The sequence below is a fragment of the Cebidichthys violaceus genome, unplaced genomic scaffold (assembly GCF_023349555.1).
Source record: "Cebidichthys violaceus isolate CVI_PGR_0920_01 unplaced genomic scaffold, fCebVio1.0.p SCAF_4, whole genome shotgun sequence".
Classification (NCBI taxonomy): Eukaryota; Metazoa; Chordata; class Actinopteri; order Perciformes; family Stichaeidae; genus Cebidichthys; species Cebidichthys violaceus.
In genome coordinates, this window is record NW_027176594.1 from 1643153 (window position 1) to 1656861 (window position 13709).

The following is a 13709-nucleotide window of genomic DNA, read 5'->3' on the forward strand; positions in this document are numbered from 1 at the left end:
ACAGTGTTTGTCATTTTACAGTCAGAGGTGCGTGTCGTACAAACAGTAGATCTCATGCAAAGAGTGGCGACAGTCGGTAAACAGTCTCTTTGTACGACATACCGTCATTAATGCTGCGCATCGTTTTTTTTATTTATTTCTTTTAAGCGTCGTCAGCATAATAAGCACACTCAAAGCGGTCTGCCGCCCGTCTCTCACTGAATGTGGCACTGCGCTCGCGGTGACACAGGACAAAACATTGACATGTATCAGTGACAATCTTGTACGGTAGGTGAAATCATTTTGCAGGCGTGCAAAATAAAGTTAGCAGCTGGTCCACTTCATACATTCTCTAAGTGGTTGTACTGTGACGCTATGCTAAATATAAAACGGGAGGACGTCCCTAAGTCAGCACGAAAGCAGCATGAAATCAAACTGAGGGTTTCTCCTCTGTCAGACGAACCTCAGCACGGAGGGACAAGCTCAGGCCGAGCGAATGGTAATGCCTCAAGCTCAATGAAACAGCAAGTGGTGCATATTTACTTAATAATGTAGCCCTTGAACACATTTGAGAAAGCAACCGTTTCACTGCACAAAATGGCCGTCCTGGCTAGTCTCACGTAGTGTGCTCCAAAACGTTTTCTGACTTCGAAAAAAAAAAAAAAATGTCATGACGTATAAAGCGACGAACCACGGAGCGCCGCTTTGGTATGGCGTTAGCAGCAGCCGGACATTAACTAAACAGGGTTTCGCAGCTCAACTCTTAAAACGATCACAATGGCTCATTGTTCTGATAGTGACATGGTGGAGATCTACAAATGTTTGCAGATCTTCTACTGAAAGCCTCATTCTCTCCGGATGGAACGGATTCTTTTAAAGACGAAGCGTCCCATTCAAAGTTGACAATGTCGTTTTAGACGCACTGGAGACTGTTGGAAAGATCTTTTTTTCTGCAATATGACAAAGTCTTCTCAAACCCAATGTTCTTCAAAAATCAAATCGCTGTTCTTTGTTTTAATGGCTTTTCATTTAGTTGTAAGACGTGTTTCATTCAAAGTGTGCAGACACTATGCAGACGGTGATATTAGCCAATGACAGTTAAACCTATGAAATCTGGAGGCTGGACAGACCTTTTGAAACTACTAATATGTCCAGAGGTAAATGAAAAACCTAATAAGGGGAGGTAAAGAGCATATCAACGACAAAGTTGCACCTCAGGCTGCTCACACAACAAACCACCAAAATACCGTTTTTTTGGCAATGTAAGAAACTTACGAGGAACAACCACTTTCAAAATGGAGGCATGGTAAGGTACTTTCACATAAACCGACAAATGACACACGTCCAGCTTGTTTCCTATTGGTCAACCCTTGACACAGACTCTGGCTACATTAACTTTGCATGCCCTTACGGTACAAATGTTACCGACTGAAATTGAATTCCGTCTCATCGCTTGTGAAATGGACAAAATGGCGCACTGCGCTGGGGAAGAAGAAGATCCCTCACTCTGCTCTACTGGAGCGATTATGGGATTACAGTGGTGTTTTATTTGATCTCATTAATTACTCTTCAACACTCCTCATCGGTTTTTTTACATTCTTCCATCAGATGGATTTCCTTCCTCTCAGGCTGTCGTTGTTTTCAGTTCATTTGTGTAGAAATCAACTTGTAAATCACAGCTGACCTCTTTCTTTGTTAGCGTCATGTTTTCTGGCATTTCAGAGCAGAGTCAGTTTTCAAAGCTCTTCTTGCGTTTGAGCTCAAAGATGCTTCAAGTTTCTGCAAGTTGATTTTCGTAGGAATGAACTGGAACCAATAGTTTAATGTGAGAAAATCGATCAAAAAACGGATGGTGTGATATGAATCTTTGAAACATCCATTCAAATAAATCTCTTCTTTGTTATAACATCCCACATTTCACTTATTGCATCTGTGTTTTGCATCCATATAGAGAGACACTCGGCCCGGCCTGACCCCCACACCCCTCTCCAACCGACTTAGTGATAAAGTGCAACAGTGAAGACCAGCGGTTAGAAAATAGTGATGGAAGAGGAAGCACAATGGAAATAAGACTGTGATCCAAACACACGGCTAGATGTCAGGAACCGGTAAAAAAAAAACCCCAACCTCATCAGAGAAACACACAAAACTACTCCACAGACCATCGCGTCACCTTAACAACGCTTCATGAGGTCAAGCTGCTCAAATGGGCTTTAAAAAACCCAGAAAACACCAAACAGCAAACCAACACGACAGCCTAAAGCTACGATCATCTGATGGTCCTTTAAGTCGACGGTTATCTTACGGTATCATCTCCAGCAGCAACAAAAAAATGTATCTTATTGATTGCATTTCTAATTCACCATCCTCATGAATGAAACAGGATCTACCTCGTCCTCTGGAAGATCCGGATTGAACTCAAACACAACATCCAAACGTGGAACGATGCAGGTGAGACGATGAAAAATCAAATCTCCACAACAACCTCCTGAAGCTCTGAGCGGCTGAGGTTTTCAGAACGTGTTTGTGAGCTCATTATCTTGAGATTATGACTTAACTAAAGTGCTTTTAACAGTAACACGACTGTCTGCCAGAGGAGCGACTCCACGCTCAAATGTGCTTGGACGGAGCAGGACGTACAGAATCTTTGTATCCTGCTAAAGACCTATAAGGCCTGATCAACACTAAACTGTTATCTAGAGATAACCTGATCATTAAATCCTGATCTCAGGGTAAAGAGTCTCCAGTTAAGCTAGCAGCTCTCTGAGTGGTGCAGTGGCGCTTGAGCTAAATGCTTGCATCAGCATGCTAACATGCTAACAATGACGACGCTATCATGCTGATGTTTGGCAGGTAGAACGTTAAGCATGCTCACCATAATAGTTTCGCATGTTAGCATGCTAACATTTGCTAATTAGCACTAAACACGAAGTGCAGCTGAGTCTGAATGTCATTAGTTCTGCAGTAATTTGGTCATAAACCAAAATATTGGACGCATTAAGATGTTCACCTGAATGAACATGAATGTCTGAACCACTTTTCATCACAAGAAAACAAATTTAATGTCAATTCAGGTGATGGTTAGATAGATCTGTCTGGACCAAAGTGGTGGACCGATCAACAGACACTTTGTGTAATCTTAAAATGAAGAGACAACAAAGTCATAATCTCCAGATAAAATAATCGCCACAGCTGCAACAAGAGAATCACCCCAAAAAACTGACGCCAGGACCCAACAAAAACAAAAAGTCTTCTTTGTGTACCTATTCTATTCTGCACAAACAACAGCCAGTGATAGAGCTCGATGTCTCCCGCTCCATGACGCCGTGTGTCGCCTTCAACAGCTCGACCATTCCTACGTCACGAAGACTTTAGGCCCTTTCTTTTTTTTTTTCTTAAACAGTCCAGGATATAAATCAGAAATTAGCTAACAAAAATTAGCATTTGCTACATTCAGCAACAGAATTGTGAGAAGTTGTCATACGTTTCTTTTTTTGTGATTTACAAGTTTTGTTTGTTAATTAGTTTTGCAAAAATATGTCTTTGTTATGTTTATTTCTTGGGTTGAATAATGTGTAGTTTATGGTGTTTTTTGTGTTTTGTGGAACATTTATATAAAATTAGTATTGTGATGTCCTTTAATTTGTTTTCGGCTATATCGTTGTTTGAGTTTTTAGAGATTTTGTGAAACGTCGTGGGGTTTTATTTTGTTGTTTTATGAAATGTGTGTGTTCACTCTTGGTTATTTTTTTTTATTACAAAACATTGCTGTTTTTTTGTTTTTTTTTTCTTTCTGTGAAATATTTCCACTTGCGGGCCACCGTACTTCTGCCCGCAGACCCAGCACAGTAACAGTTTTTGTCTTAAAGGCTGAGTTTAGAGATCAAAGTTGTCACACCTTCAGAAAACTCTTTTCACAGAGAAAACTCACACTTCTCTCTTCACACAAAACATTTAATGAATCAGAGCGAGACGTTTTGGATCACTGGTTTTGTGTCGGTGAAGACGTGTGGTGAAGCGGTGTCGGTGTATTGCTCGGTGGACACGATGATTGGACGGGAAACGCCGACTCCAAAGTCTCGGTGCAAAAAAAAACTTGATCGCCGGGACGACCTGCATTCCTCGACGATCGCTCCTTCATTTAAGCAGAACAAATAAATAAAAAAAAAATGCACAAACACTGTAAAGCTTAACAGTCTGTTAGCAGCCTCACTCTGTTTCCTCTTCTTCACAGAAACTTGAAGGAGATATTCAGTTTCACATTATTTCCTCCAGTTTGCCAGGTCTGCGGCGTGTGCAACATCAGGTTTTCAGAGAGGCTTTTCAGAGTTTATTGCATGGAAAATATTTCCCGTTTTCTCCTCTTCTTCTGTTCCTCTGCTCGAAAAGTAGTCGGTGGAGCTACGTGAGTGTGTGTGTGTGTGTGTGTGTGTGTGTGTGTGTGTGAAACTACATGTTTACCAGCACAGCGGTGCTGCTGTGTGTCCGTCATATGGCTTGTCGTGTTAACATGTGTGGTTATTATCTGGCTCTCAGTGTTCTTTATGTCGCTTTCATATATGTGTTTGTATATGCAGAGCCTCCAGGCGGCGATAAACCAGCAAAATTACAAAATCAACTGTTTACTTTTTGTTATTGTGGCATTTTTTTTTTATAAGGTGCACCCCTTGATTTTGACCACAGATCCCAACATGTCCTCACTAAAGAGGATTCAAAGGACAGTGTGTAGGATTTGGTGGCATCTAGCGCAAGACATGCGGTAACATGCGAGTTCAAAACAGTGATATCGCTGCAATCTGAAGCCATCCAGACCATAATAACACTACTTCAGGAGGTCAGGAGGTCAGGCGACGGCTGGCGGCGCCACGGTTTTGCACTCTGTGGCTCACGTGACCGCAGTTTCACGAGCGTGTCGGAGAACCACGTTAAAATAACGTGAAAGGCTCCCAGTGGAGCCACGTGTTTTTGGTGGTTTGTCAGTTCCGGGCCGCTGTAGAAACATGACGGTGCAATGAAGAGGACCCGCTCCGTCTGTAGATTTGAAGGGCAATACTTTTTGTTTCAGGGGATTTCTACACTAAGGAAAATATAGTTATGAATATTATATTCCATTTCTGCTAATAGATCCCCCCAAAATGCTACACACTGGCCCTTTAACAAAAGATTTTAAGATTCAGGGGTGCTTTGACTAAATCAGGGGGTGTATCTATATTTAAAAAGTGTCTCTTTGGTCACTTCAGACTCTTTGTAAACACTTAGTAGAAATAAAATAGTGCCGGGACGTCAGAGGGGCCGAACTCTGCCCCGGGCCCCAAAACCGGTTTGACCGACTCTGCATATACAGTCTGTCCATGTTTGTGCGTATGAGTGTGTGTGTATCGGTATACTTCATGTCTATGTGTCTGTGTATTGTCACATGTGTGTTTATATGTTCTGAGTCCGTCTCTCAGTCCTCTCAGCTGTTGTTCTTGTTCATGAGCTTCGCTAACATCTGCTGCAGCTGCGTCCTCGACACGTTCAGGACCGAGTGTCTGCTCCGCGGGCTGCCGGGCGTCGGCAGGGTGCCGGCGTGCCGCCGCCGGATTGAAGCGTTGGCGGCCGTGATGTGGGCGGGGCTGCTCTCGGCCGAGCGGCTCCTCTGGATGAAGCTGCCTCCTCCGTGGGGATACTGCTCCGTCTCCAGGGTGGAGGAGGAGAAGACGTAGGAGGCCAGCCTCCTCAGCTGATTGGGCCGCGGTTGGTGTCTCTCCTCTTCCAACTGCAAAACAGACCAATCAGAGAGAGGGAGGGAGGTTAGCATGCGGAAAGCTCTTCATAAAGTATAAATGTATTTGAATGTTTAAAGTTTTCCTACAACTACGTCCCAACACTCTGATTTGACTTCCTTCCCTCGTCTCCTTCCCCTCCCTGACCAGGCGTTAGACAGGAGAGAGCTGATTGGTGCTCTCGCACATCTAAAGCCTTCAGCTGATTGGTCAAAGGTTGCGAGGGGTGGAGTCTTGGGAGAGAAGCTGAGGGAGTGTTGGCGTAAATCTGGCACTCTGTCTACAGTTACGGCTATCAGATACTAGTTAGAAGCTATGAAAAAGTTAACAGGACAGTTGAGCCAATAGACTGTTAGCTGTGTGGGTTGCCAGATTGGTCAGACTAGCATCCCTCTAGCTGGACAAAATGGTGATGAAAATATTTTCCCCCACAAAAAAGAAAAAGCAGTTTAAAAGGACACACCAGCACGAACACTGCACATACTGTAGCTCACTAGTCTACAACAGTCTGAGCCTGGACAACTGACACTTTGAGCTTTTTGACTTCTGAAGGAAAAATTACCATTGGAGATGCAAAAACAAAACAAAACAGGGAACACAAAAGAGAGATGGAGTCATCAAGCACACAAAACACAGACACACGACGGAGGAAAAAGAAGGGAGGAAATATGTCTGAACAGAAGGAAAAGGAAGAGGAGGAACAGAAACTGAGTGAGAGAACAGAGGTAAAGGACTATTCCTAAACTGTGCTTACCCCGAAACATCACTTTATTTCTTCTTGTGTTGTCCCAATGGCACCCTCGCTCTTTTCTCTGTCTCCTCAGGTGAGTCAAACTCGAAATACTGTGTACTTTTAAAGCGATAGGTTGGGGGCAAAGGCGTCAGTAGTTATGTGGAGGGGGGGAGGGGAAGAACTGGAGAAGAGTAAAAAAAGTGAATGGCAGTCCTCGATGGCTGGCGGCGGAGAGCTCGCTCTGAGTCTAGCGGTCACACGGAAATAAAGAGCGCTGGCTAAAGTATGACTAAAAACGGATTTGTTGCAGATAGAGTGAAATATCAGTGGTGATGTTATAACGTCCCAGCCTGTGAACAGCAGCCACCAAGTACGGAGGACCAAACCTGACTTATTAGTAAATAAATAAATGAGTGCATGAATAACTCAAATGGTCACATACACGTAGAACTGAACTGAAAAAGCATTAATGGGTAAAGAAATAAAGAAAATAATGAATTCATTACCCACAAAGAAAAAAATCCTAAAAAAATGTAAAAAACAAAATTAAATCCTGAAGTGAAAATAGAATGTAAAATGAATGCAAAATTCATCGATTCCACATTCATTTTTCATGAAACCAGCTGAGCATTTTAAGATGGTGACTTCCCTGACCTTTCCTCTAGCGCCACCATCAGGACAGAATTGAACAACAAATACACAAGCACACACACACACAAAAATAAAATAATATACCGTAATGAAATGATCTCGTTCCTTCTCCTCCTTTACATTTTCTTAGATAGATCTTTGCTGTAGCGCCACCCAGAGGACAGACTATACATTATTCATATTGTGGCTGTAATGGACACTGTTACCTCCAGGGGGCGCTGGCAGCACTTTTTACTGTTAGTGTTGTGATTAAATGATTACATTTAAAATGTAATTCATTCTATTTTTTAAGTCATATTTGGTCCCCCATAACAAAGTTCTCAAGGATGCTGTTTCCTTCATCGTAGAGGTCGTTTGTTTGTCAGAAACTTTTATTATTTAGTCGTAAAATACCTTGTACGTTTCAACCGTTGTTATGTTTAGAATTTAGCCATATATAGATATAATATTTATATCAATACAAGCACAAGCTAAACATATTCATATGTATTTATTTAATTTTTATTACCTTAAATTTACAGCGGCCCAGACGCCCTAAAAGATAATTGCCATATTAAAAGGAAAACATTTCTTTTGGGACTTCTGGGCCCTCTGTATAAAGTATATATAAATTCTTAAAGGGTCTTTTTAGTGATCAAAGAAGATGTCTTTTCACGAGCAGACACACACACACACACACATACATTGCAGAGTATTGTAATACTTCTCGTTGTCATTGTCAGTGCAGGTGATCGGTATGTGTTCAGTGATCTGGATGTTATAGTCACAGCTTGTTGAGAAGGTTGAAGGCGTGTATTCATGACAAACATTTAAGTTTCCGGTTCTCAGTTGGACTTCAGAGTTGTCATCGTCTTTAATTTGAATGCAAATCTCCCGACACCACACATTCACATTATTACCCACATCGACCTCTGACGGTCCGTTCTTTCAGCTGGATCCTATGAGTCACACATGAGCTACGTAGGTAAAGTGTTAAGTGTGATGACTAATTGGTAAAAATAGAAATGTATAACCTTGTTACAAGTAAATAAAGCTGCTGTTTTCCATCGCCTAAATTCAGTAAATGCTAGAGTTCATCTCTCTGACAATTCAGCCTTTAATGCAAACTAACTTTAATGAAAATAAGTCTCAAACACAACGAGAAGACGGAGAAAGAACCGACGCCGACTGAACAAACTACCAGCATCAAGTTGAACCAGATCCTCTGACGGAGTCGATAACAACTGGCAGCGACGATCTTCTCCAAACTAACACTTTAATCTTTACTGAAGGATCGTCACACTCCGAATCACCACATCGCAGTACTGAGATATCCACTCAGGGTTTATTAACGACCTGAGGTAGGTGTACAGTAGGAACAACGTGAGTCACTCTGAAAGGTCTCTTCCATTAAAGTAAATTCAAAGAAGCTCAGGATTCGTGACTGTCGTACTGTCAGTGCAGGCTGGAGGTTATGAAACGATCTTTGATTCTGCATGACTCATTCGTATTGACTTTAAAGCTACGATGAAGCGTTTTTTTTTTTTTTACCACTAGGAGCGCTGTGGAGCTGTTCTGTCTTTTATCAGTGGGTGACCCGATACCTGCATGTTCCTGCAAGTGCTTTCACACTAATGTCAGTAATGCACTAACAAAGGCAGTGAAAAAGATGACCGTTAGCAAGTACATATGGACGGAAACAACAACATGATTTTAATTTTTCAAAAATGACGAATTTGCAAATATTTTATGACGTGTTTTGTTAAAGCTCCAGGACACACAGGTGTTTAGGTGAGAAACACTGAATGAACAGAAGTTCAGAAGGCAGATTTAATGGAGGAAACCGTTCCCGGTCGCTGTAAACTGTGTTGTTTGTTACTTTACTCCAGATCTACAGATTATTTTCCGGTCTGCAAAGCCACTAAGAAACCTGCCGATCCCCTGCCGAGTGTGTTTTTGAGTGACGGAAACATCCAGAAGTGCATCATAACCCCGATACTGGACCGTGACTGTCCTGAATCAGGATTACGACGGACTGCTGGACCAGGGGTTTCTGTTATTTTGTCTAACCCCTCCTTATCTCTAAATTAACTTTGTACTGATTTTAAATGAGTTTTCTCATCACAGAACACACAAACGACAAGATGTTGAAGTTGTTTTGCCTGTAAAAGATGCCGCCTCACTAGAAACAGTGCAACACGTCATTCACATCACAGCTCTCTGTTGTATGTCACCAACACGGAAACACAGAAAACAGACTCTTCATCTTTTTTTTTCTTTACAAACCTTTCGTCAGAAAAGAATGTCAATACCGGACACTTCTGCAAAACTTTGGTTGACTTTCATTTACAGAACTTACATTTTACGTCCAATGTTAGTGTTTTTAAGTTCTCACTTCTTGCAACATGGCAGCTGCATTATGGTTAGAGAAAGATGTATGCACAATAAACTATGGGTAAGTTATGATTAGTGTTTGGGAAAGATTGTTGTTACGGTTAATAGAAAAGTGAACATTCATTTCAGGTCCAGTCTCCTGCATGAAAGACAAATCCGCTACACTACACGTCCATCCTTCACCCTGACCTCCACGCATTTGCCACCCTGAACGTCCACCAACCCGAACAAAATCACCAAAACTGTAGTGTGTGTGTGTGTGTGTGTGTGTGTGTGTGTGTGTGTGTGTGTGTGTGTGTTCCTGACTTAAGCTCCCTTCGGGGGACATATTTCAGACTAAGGACCAGTTAATTGGGGACGGCTTGTGCAATTGGGGACAAAAGCTGTGTGTCCCTAATTTGGAAAAAGGTGATTTTTTTTTGGGTCAGTGGTTAAGGTTCGGGTTAGTCTCCAGGATATGAATGTAAATCTCTCCCAAAAGTGACCCAAGTAAACATTTACTGTGCGTAAAAGCAGGTGGTGAAACCGCCCGTTTGACTCTAGCGTGTCGGAGAACATGAGAAAACACAGCAGAACAACAGGAGATGAAAACAGCGTCAACATCCCGACACAGAAACATCGTGGCTACAGCGGTTGGAATCGTTACAGGAACTGCTGTTTCTCATTCACTCCTTCAGAATAAAACGATGGTCCAAAGCAAAAGTCATGAGCAAAAAGCAAAGAGATGGGAAAAGATTTCAACTGCACAATGACGGAGGAAAACACAGCTGGACGGTTAGAACTGTTGCTTTGTGTCACAGGCAGTCGAGGAAGAAGTCAAACCATCAGCACCATCAGTGACTAGATATGAAACAACCCGACTGACCTGAACAAAGCTCACTAAAGCTCAAAAGACAGTCAGACACAATGGACTGTCCCTCTTTCTCTGAGAACCAGATGTTCAGATTGATACCGCTCTCTTGTTTGCACAGTGAATATGAAGCTACAGCCAGCTAGCTTAGCTTAGCTTAAGCATAAAGACTGGAAACAGCTAGTCTAGCTCTGTCCAATGGTAACATAATCCACCTCCCAGCTCCCCTGAAGCTCACCGATTAACATGTTATGGTTTGTTGTTCTACTTGCGTTTGGATTAAACAAACACCATATAACGTTAATTTGTGTTAATAAGTGAGCTAGCTGTGTTCCCCTGTTTCCAGTCGTTATGCTAAGCTAATCTACATATCTAGATATCACTCTTGTCATCTAACTCTCAGCAGGAAAGAGAATAATTGTATTCCTCAAAATGCACAAAGAGTCCAGCTTTCTCTTCGACCGAGCTCATTTTACCCTGAAACTAAACGCATTTTATTTCTAAGAATCCAAAATTGTGTCACTGAAGTCTCCTGTCCACATTTTAGGATAAATGAGGAGCAACTACTGCGCTGGGCAGAAACAATCTGAACATGATATTCAGCAACTACAGCTCCCATGAGGCTTTGACAGCAGGCCAACAGACTCATGGGATATGGTGTTCACATTTTACTGTCCACTCGTGAAGCAGACTTTTCAACAACAATAGGAGCATATGGGATTATTCTTTGGCTCTCTAATGCCTCACCCTACCATGATAGAGAGGTCAGTTCATATAAACATAATACGTTATTCCTCAAATATACTATAAGTATGTATACTGTGTATAAACACCGTGGGAAAACTGAACCTGCTGTGTGAAAACAGCAATTTTCCGTGACGAAAATATGACATCATGACTTTTTTTATGTTCCACACAGTTGTTGCTCAACTGTTGCAGAGAACTTAGTCCACATTTGTCAGTGGACATCGCTGTTGGAGCAACGACTCGATGTCCTCAGTTAAAGAACATGAAGAGTATCCTGCTGTGGAGCAACAGCCAATTTATTGAAGTATCACATGCAGAATCTCACCATCATCATCATCATCTCTCTCCCTGCTGAAAGTCAGAGAACACCGATTCTATCAGAGGAACCTTTTGGCTGCTGCTGGTTGAACAGAGCGACTGCATGTGACAGATGTTCAGCTGCCTGTCATTACCGTGACACCTTTAAAGGACAAATCCAGCATGAGTACAGATGGGGTTTGTTTTTTTTGCTCATTAGAAAGATGAACTAAAGACTTACTGGACTGGCTTAAAAAAGAAAGACTTAAGACTTCCGGATGAGTTCATCAGAAACCATCAAACTTTGTGCTGATTAGGATCAAACCTTTGTACTTTCTGAGCGCTAATTCATCTCTATCTGTGGAATCTGTAGAATACCTGCTCTGGCCCAAACACATGCAGGTCAGGTGATCTGCTGACTCCTAACTAGATTCACACAGGCAGGTTTTTATTCATTTATCTACCCAGTGAGGTTGGTTAAAGTTTCCTTAGGTGACGTAAGAAAAAGGGCAGAATCATCGAACACTGACGGAAACCCAAGAGGGGGAACCAGGAAATGAGCTGAACCTCCTATCATGCTGGATTTGTCCTTAAAGCTGCATGTTGACCGACAGATAAATGAGACGGAGCAGCTGCTGCAGAGCGCCTCCGTACGACAGCGTCTGGTATAACAGTCATCAGAGTGATGAATCTGCACAGCAGCCGTCCTCTTCTTCATCTGTCCGCCAACATTCGGAGAGCCCGAGCTCTCCTCTGATTGGCTGGCTGGGTCTCTTACCGGTCTTTGAGGTCCAATGGGCTCTGACTCTCTCCGGCGGGGGCGTCCCGACGGCAGCGAGTGACAGGGCGACTGGACGGGGCTCCCGCCGCTCCTCCTCGACGCCTCCTCCTCCGTTAATGTTAGCATCCCCCGGCTGCTGTCCCTGGTGTGGGTCTTTGGACGAACCACCAGCTCCCCTCCTGCAGGGAAAACAAAATGTTAACCAGAGTTACAAGAGACCGAAAGTCGATTCTGAAGCAAACATTTCGTATTGACGCATGATTTACATTAAACTTTAGTGCTTTTCTACAATAAAGATGTTCAGGGTGGTTTGTTGAGACGATGTTAGTGTTACACTCCACGCTGCACTCTGTAAGGGTTAATACTACTTCACAATAAAGTTCATACTTAGTTCATAATAGTGTTTTTTTCCCTCAAAAGGGTAGTGAGTGTTATTTGATTGGATAGTTAAAACATTGACTGTATTCTAGTTAGACGCATTTCCTGTACAGGTTTAACAACGTTTAGCATGAAGAACGTTTTTTTTACTGGAATTGAAAACTGTTGGGACTTCACCATGTGGAGGAAACAAAGAGAAAGAGAGGAATACATGTAAAAAAATAAAAGCCTAAACTATGAAACCGTGGATATTGCTATATGCTCCCATCAGGCGTTAAAAATCTCACCTGAGTGTGAGATTCGGTTTAAAGCACAACCCCAGGGAGTCCCTGTGACACGGCCATGACGTCACCAAGGCTATAAACACCGGCGCCGGCAGTATAGAATCCATTTTTTTTTTTTATCTGAATCCTGCCACCTTTCCCCCTGCAAGGACTTTTTTTGTATTCCAGGTGTATACAAAAGCTCCTACCTGCTGCCCTGAGCCTCCTCCTCTCCTCCTGCTCCTCCAGGGGGCGGAGCTCCTCGGGCTCCTCGTCGGTGGTTCCCGACGTGGTCGGTTGGAAGTCTCGTAGCTCTGCCTCTTTGTCGATGATTACCCACTCTTTGCTGTCAAAGTCCTCCTCCTCGGCCAGCGGGACGGAGCGAATGAAGGCGTTGCTGTGCGCCTCCTGGTCGACCGACGCCACCGACGCCTCCTGGCGGCCGCTGGCCTGACGGTCGCCGCGGCAACCGGGGTCGACGGACAGCATCTGAGCCGGCTGGGAGGAGTAGACGTGACGGGACGGAGAGCCGAGGATGTCCATCCTGGACCTGGAAGACACACAGACAGGTCGAGATAAGTCCTAGTCTCAACTTCTTGAGGGCAAAGCCAAGTCAAGTCTAAAGTAAGTCAAGAAGACCAGTCGAGTCTTTGATGGCAAGTTCAAATCCCGTCAAAAGAAGTCTCAAATCAGGTCAGTGAGTCCAAGTTAAGTTTGTGATCAGTTGAGACAAGACCAAATCAATTCCCAAGTCTAAGTCACGTCTCAAGTCAAGTCTCAAGTCAATGAAGGCTAGTCCAAGTCAGTTAGTTTCAAGTCAGTTGAGACAAGACCAAATCAAGTCTGGGTTAGTTAGAAGTCTTTGAGGTTAAGTCTGAGTCTAAGTCTTGTC

At 43.0% G+C, this 13709-nt stretch overlaps 1 protein-coding gene across 2 annotated transcripts in view; it reads right to left on the reverse strand.

The window, feature by feature from the left end:
* Window positions 1-13709, reverse strand: part of ttbk1a (tau tubulin kinase 1a) — a 41751-nt gene that overhangs the window by 5815 nt on the left and 22227 nt on the right. For both annotated transcript variants that reach the window (XM_068726742.1, XM_068726741.1), the window contains exons 13-14: window positions 13027-13367; window positions 12174-12355 (exon numbers count right to left, since the gene is read on the reverse strand). In XM_068726742.1, the coding sequence (XP_068582843.1) occupies window positions 12174-12355; window positions 13027-13367 (523 nt within the window). The remainder of the gene's footprint in view (window positions 1-12173; window positions 12356-13026; window positions 13368-13709) is intronic.